The sequence below is a fragment of the Lolium rigidum genome, chromosome 6 (assembly GCF_022539505.1).
Source record: "Lolium rigidum isolate FL_2022 chromosome 6, APGP_CSIRO_Lrig_0.1, whole genome shotgun sequence".
NCBI lineage: Eukaryota > Viridiplantae > Streptophyta > Magnoliopsida > Poales > Poaceae > Lolium > Lolium rigidum.
In genome coordinates, this window is record NC_061513.1 from 123,073,579 (window position 1) to 123,080,518 (window position 6,940).

General features: G+C 40.2%; 1 protein-coding gene across 2 annotated transcripts; it reads left to right on the top strand.

Moving 5' to 3' along the window:
* Window positions 1-925: 925 nt before the first annotated feature.
* On the top strand, window positions 926-6,736 carry LOC124659960 (V-type proton ATPase subunit B 2-like). Of its 2 annotated transcripts, none has more exons than XM_047197766.1 (15): window positions 926-1,044; window positions 1,652-1,728; window positions 1,846-1,901; window positions 1,969-2,067; window positions 2,508-2,567; window positions 2,721-2,832; window positions 2,910-3,118; window positions 3,754-3,882; window positions 3,984-4,121; window positions 4,963-5,113; window positions 5,259-5,341; window positions 5,790-5,837; window positions 5,947-6,000; window positions 6,084-6,167; window positions 6,253-6,736. In XM_047197766.1, exons 2-15 carry the CDS (start codon window positions 1,671-1,673, stop codon window positions 6,436-6,438), a joined length of 1,467 nt encoding a protein of 488 aa, XP_047053722.1. In that variant the 5' UTR covers window positions 926-1,044; window positions 1,652-1,670; the 3' UTR covers window positions 6,439-6,736. The 2 variants fall into 2 exon arrangements, with proteins under 2 accessions (XP_047053722.1, XP_047053723.1); XM_047197767.1 differs by having other exon boundaries at window positions 958-1,044; window positions 1,667-1,728.
* The last annotated feature ends 204 nt before the right edge of the window (window positions 6,737-6,940 follow it).

Here is a 6,940-nt window from a genome sequence, read left to right on the forward strand (position 1 = left end):
TGTGAGTGATCGTGGAGGGTCTGCTGCAAGAGAACATGCATATGTGGGGCTTGTTGTGTGAGTGATCGTGGTAGGAAGAGAAGACAACAGGTGGCATGCGGCGAGGATATTAGGAAGAAAGGGATAGAGAGAAACACACAGAGAGAGAGCCGCCGATGCGTTCTTGCTATTCTAGATTACTTTTATTGCTTGTTGTCAAACATATAATATTTTGATCTTCCTAAAATGGGCAGCCTACCACCCCCGTGAATACAAGCTAGAAGCAAGCAAAAAAAGGTATCGTTTTGTTTTATCTCTACGATGAAAACAAACTCGATGAGACAAAATGACATTGTTAGCACATATATAATGTTATAAAATATATATGCTCGAGGGCAATTTAGGAAAAAGAATCTTCTTTGAAAAATTCTGTATCGAGATTAGGAGAGATATTTTAGGGAGCTTGCTCGAAAGCGTCAAGATGGGAGGAGGTGAGCTAGGGGTAGAGAGTGACTGTGTTTTTTTCATGTGCCGATTTAATGTTACAATGTCTTATTCTTGAATTTTACGTTCAAAAACCGTAGCAATGCACGGGCATTCAACTAGTAAACTAAACTCGCAACTAGAAAAAGGTAGAAGCTTGAAAAGAAAAAGGTTTGAAGCTTTCAGCGGATTAAAATCCAACCCAGTGGAGGCCCAAAGCCCCAAACATTGGCCTGATCGTTCTGCAGCCGAAGTCGACGAAGGGAATCCTTCTCCCTGACAGCTCTGCTGCACGTGGGCCAACGTGACCCGCTCGACTTCCGCTCTAGGCCAGGACGGGACCCACCCAATCAATCGTCCTAGATCGGGCCGATCCTGACCGTCCACGTCTCCCGAACCCACCACGCGGACAGCCCAGATGACCCATCCTCCAATCGTGGATCAGAGGGAGGCCGCTAGACAAACCGGCTAATCAAATCAAATCACATCTCCGGGGACAGCAATTGCCTCATTGCCTGGGCGATCGTTGAAGCCATAGCCAAGCTCTGCCGCGCCTGCGCAGCGCATCCGATCGAATCCAAGGTACGCACGCGCGCCCTACTCGGATCTCGCCGTCCTCCTCTTCCTCGTTCTCTTCCGCGCGCGTTCGATCGGTGTCCCGTCCGCTCGCCGCGGCACGCTTAAGCTCGCGCGCGCGAGAGAGAGATTTGCTGTGTTGCCCCGCCTAGGACGAGCAGGCAGGTGGCACTGGGTTTCGACTCTGCGCTTCAAATCGGATTCGTATTGGGTAGATTTTTAGGCATTTGTGCATTCATCCCCGTCTGGTTCCCTGTAGTTTGCTCTGTGTCGCACATGCGCGGGCGTGCTGCTGTGATGTTTCTGGATATCGGTGATCGGATCGAGCGCTGCAGAGCTCAGTAGATTAGTCAACGGGATGGCGAGGGAGAAAGGAGTTTGTCAGAATGTGCCTAGGAGCTTGATTGATCGCTCTGTTAAAGAATCGGTCTAAGGCTGAGATTTGGTTAATTAACTATTGTCTGCTTCAGCGTTCTTAAAGCAATGCGTCAAATCAGAAGATACAACCATTAAAGAGAAATTTTATTAATCTAATTAGCATATCATAGTCGTCTAGGGATATTTCTGTTTGAATGTACTCTGTTAACTTAGTGTGTTCATGCTGGTATATCAGGCTTCTGAAATTCAGAAACATGGTTGTCTCAAATGGCAATGTCGACATGGAGGAAGGAACCCTTGAAATCGGGATGGGTATGCATTTTCTGGTTATCCCCGTACAATTATATTTTACAATATAATATCATCACTTTTAAGTGGTAATTTGGTTAAGATAAGACACATCTTCTAACTGTTCTCTTTGTATTGCAGAGTACAGGACAGTTTCTGGAGTTGCTGGCCCTCTCGTGATTCTTGACAAAGTGAAGGTATCCTCTATCTTCATGCTGATTTAACTTTTTGTAACAATTTATTTATCCTGAAACTGCCATTCAGGGCCCTAAATACCAAGAAATCGTCAACATACGATTGGGAGATGGCACAACTAGGCGTGGTCAGGTGCTTGAAGTTGATGGGGAGAAAGCTGTGGTTCAGGTATTTATATATCAGTGTGATAGCGCCATAGCGGCATGAAGAATGAAGATCATCTATTACTTATTCTTTGCAAGTTGATGGGATCTTTTATTCAAAAGATTATTTATAGTATAGTTTGATTGGGAAAAGGGATCCCATCCACTGTTTATATCATGTTTTAAGCAACCTGCAAAGACTCATTTTCTGTCTTTAGCCATAAGGATCTTGGTTGTAGTGGATACGTTTATGAAATATTACACATTATCTTAGTTTAAGCAACATTGAACAGTTAGTTGCCTTTTTTGAACGCAACAGTTAGTTTCCTTTGTCTTTACTTCGTCTTCAGATCACCTCAGATATTGAGTTAAATTCGAACTTCGGTATATGTTAATGTATAGGTTTTTCCTTCTCCACCTTCCATTCTTTTCATTATTCATGATAATTTGGAAATTCACTGGCAGGTTTTCGAGGGAACTTCCGGCATTGATAACAAATATACAACTGTGCAATTCACCGGTGAGGTAACATCGATTTCCCCTGAACTAGTGCCAATTCGAAATTCTTCTATTTAGTCGACTATGGTTGAGTGCTCTTTGTGCTAATGATAAATTTTCAAAAACATATTTGTACAGAATTTTGGCTCGTTCATATTTCTTTTGTTTGCATTTTTTAAGGTTCTTAAAACTCCAGTATCCCTGGATATGCTTGGGCGCATTTTCAATGGTTCTGGGAAACCTATAGATAACGGGCCACCAATTTTACCAGAGGCATACCTGGATATTTCCGGTAAGAGTTTCTTCTTCAAATGTGCAGAAGATTTTAGAACCCCTAGATTTTGATATTGTTTTGTTAATCTCGTGCAGGAAGTTCTATCAATCCCAGTGAACGGACATACCCTGAAGAAATGATTCAGACTGGCATATCTACAATTGATGTCATGAATTCTATAGCTCGTGGTCAGAAGATCCCTCTGTTCTCCGCTGCAGGTCTCCCACACAATGAAATTGCTGCTCAGATTTGCCGCCAGGCTGGTTTGGTAAAGCGTAAAGAGAAGACTGATAATCTCTTGGAGGTATATATAAAGTCAAAAAGACTATTAGCTATCCAAAGTATTTACTTACTAAAGTAATTTGGATAACTCTCTGCAGTAGCTAGAACTAATTAACATGAAGCTGAAATAACCAACTATCTTTGATGAATGTTTGCTCTATCAATCAGGCTTCTGCACTGACATATGAACTTTTCTATGGACTATCCAAACCTTTCTCGCCGTGCTAAAAACTTCTACACCCGTTTGAAATGATTAGTTTTGATGAATTGATCTATGATGGGAGAAAATATCTATTTGCATATTATGAAATTAATTTTCTTTTGAACTACATAATATAATATCATACGTTCTTGGCTCTATGATCATGGGATTGTAACAGTATATGCCTATATAAGGGTTCTCTTGGAATGGTCAGCCAACCACAATTTACAACATTAAAGTGTTGGTCTCTATGGTGTTTGTTCTAACTTCAAAGAAGTAATTATTAAATATAAATGTTGTGTAGAATTATGGTTTGGTTTACATGGCAAAATTAAGTCTGCAAGCCGTTCTAATAACTTCTCAGTTACAGTTATTTATTTTAAACCTTCTATCTATTCTTTGCTCCATGCTAGATGGATATTTTGACACTCACACATCTGCTACAATTGTTGTAGAATGCCGAGGAGGACAATTTTGCTATTGTCTTTGCAGCTATGGGAGTAAACATGGAAACAGCACAATTTTTCAAGCGTGATTTTGAGGAGAATGGTTCGATGGAGAGAGTTACTTTATTTCTTAATCTGGTACACCTCCATTATTTTTTCGTCCTTATTTTCTCCTTCACTTGTTGCTCTAAGGATTTTGCAAAATTTTCCCACTAATAAACCCTTTCTTTTGTTCATAGGCAAATGATCCAACCATTGAGCGTATTATTACTCCAAGAATTGCTCTCACAACAGCGGAGTACTTGGCATATGAGTGTGGGAAGCATGTGCTTGTCATCCTGACTGACATGAGTTCATATGCAGATGCACTTCGTGAAGTAAGGGCGCTTATGTCCAGTAATATTTTCCTTGATTTTACAGTACAAATTGTTGGCAATTTTTTCCCATCAACTGGAGTTAGCACAAGGTTTCTGTTATCAGCACATAACCCTGAACATCTGTTATCTTGCATCTTAATTTTACCCGCTACAAGAAAGCTCAACATATATATTTATTATATAAAACCCATATTTGTAGAGCCAAAGTTATAGCTCCTTTGGGTAAATTTTCGTCTACTTCAGTTAAAAAAATGGTCATCAACTATTTGTGTATTATCATTAGGAGCTAAATATTCACTATTGCAGCTCTAACAGATTATACTTTTGTGTTATGATAACTTGGTTAAACTTAGATTCATATATGTTAGTTTAAGCTATTTATAGTTATGAAATAAGATCTTAGCTAAAATAAATCTATATGCAAAGATGATATCGTGACAAATTCCTGTTTGCAGTGTTGGCTGAGGACAGTAGGTTTTCAGTTCTTGTATGGTTTGGATTTAAACGATCCTTGAGTGTATTGTCCTTAATTATGCATGATCAGTTCCCTTACTCTATATGGATGTACAATTACTGTTAGAGTACGTCATGGGCCTGGGCCCGTTAGTTTTATGGTTTGCTTAGGGGTCAAGTAAGCCTTGCTTGGGAGTCAAGTAAACCTCTCTATATATGGAGAGGAGATGTATCAATCTAATCAAGCAAGAATTAAGAAGGAAATCCCTTCTCTCTTGCCCGGCCGTGGGCAAAAGGCCCCCGGCTGGCCTTCTCGCGCCCTCGCAGCCCTCTCTCTCCCTCCCAAACCCTAGCAGCCACATAACAATTACACCTTTTTTCCAATCAGGTTTCTGCTGCTCGAGAGGAAGTACCTGGAAGGCGTGGTTATCCCGGTTATATGTATACTGACTTAGCAACTATCTATGAGCGTGCTGGTCGCATTGAAGGAAGAAAAGGATCAATTACGCAGATACCTATTTTAACCATGCCTAATGATGGTCAGTTAATAATATATTCATACTTTCCAGCCAATGTTTTATGAGCTGACGTTCTTTTTCTCATGTAATGTACAAACAAGCTACATTCGAATATATTCAATATTTCTGGCAATTACTTTTTGTTATAAGTTTTTTACTCTTGTAGATATTACCCATCCAACTCCTGACCTTACTGGTTACATTACCGAGGGGCAGATCTACATTGACAGGCAACTACACAATCGTCAGGTATTCCATAATGCCCAGTTATCCACTAAACTATGTAGATCTCTAAAAATTTCCACTAAACTTTGTAAATGTTCTAAGACTTTCACTATGATTTCTGATCCGAACAAGATGGCTAGACCTACGATAGTCAATTTACTGAGGAAATGATCTGTTTTTTTTTTTTGCTGAGGCAAGATGCATATATAGCACGTTGTGTAGAACAGTTCTGTGAAGTGAGTTATTTATCTGGCTGTTCAAATTGAGGAAAGAGCCTGTTAATGATCAAGTCTGGGAAAAGAAAAATGCTTTTTCTGTAAGACAAACTTTACAATGAAATGGAAAAACCTATATTTCTGTTAATGATTAAGTCTGGGAGGATCATAATCATCTCAAATCAATATTTGTGTAGCTGCTAACTGAGTAGTATCATGAAATCTTTGTCTGATCGTGGCTGATATCTATATGACAGATATACCCACCAATTAATGTCCTTCCCTCACTTTCGCGGCTCATGAAGGTATGGTTTTGCTACTAAAGAAAATTGTCGCAATTGGTACCTACGTTATAGTGATGCCAGCATTATCAATGAGGTCAATAACTACTTACATATTCTGGATCCTTTGCAGAGCGCTATTGGCGAAGGCATGACTCGACGGGATCATTCTGATGTCTCAAACCAGGTCCGTTAGAGATTCCCGTAATATACAGCTTGCACTATCTTATTCCAGAATATGGATCGGTTAATCACATGTTATCCTTTCAGCTATATGCCAACTACGCCATAGGCAAGGACGTGCAGGCTATGAAGGCAGTGGTGGGAGAGGAGGCACTGTCATCAGAGGACTTGGTAATCTCGAGCATTTTTTCTCCTTATTTTCTCAATTCTTGTCCAGGTTCTTCTTCTCCACTGAACTTTTGAAATGTGATGGCAGCTCTACCTTGAGTTCCTTGACAAGTTTGAGAGGAAGTTTGTGGCTCAGGGAGCATATGACACGCGAAACATCTTTCAGTCGCTTGACCTCGCCTGGACCCTACTCCGCATCTTTCCCCGTGAGCTGCTTCACCGTATTCCGGCGAAAACCCTTGATCAGTTCTACAGTCGTGATGCCTCCCACTAAGTCATAATTTGGGCGCTATCTTGGAAAATGATGGTGGTTGTGCAATAAGGCCATGCCAGTGGCTCAGTTAATATATGTTTGTGCTATTTGTTGTTTAAATTCGTGCTAGCATTAGCAAGACCTCATTTCTTTTGACAAAAACATGATTCACCTAGCAATTTGGGCATCAACATTGTTACCTGAATCGCATCATGTATCATATTGCTGAGGACATTTGTTGCAAGGGAAGGGGAATAATCGAGGCAAGTTGAGCCAGATATTATGAATTTTGAATAAAGAGAGAAATGATTTGTATTCACGTGAAGAAGCGTAAAAAAATTGCATCCATGCAAAGCTCCAGCCATCACACTTACCTTCTAGTGGCCTTCTTACTACTAAACACTAGCTGTCTGTGTATTGGTTTCTAGTTGACTCCTCCTACCTCCATCCCAAATCTTAAGGCTTATATTTTTTTGGAAAAGTCAAAACAAGTAAAATTTAACTAAAATTTTAAAATAATCTA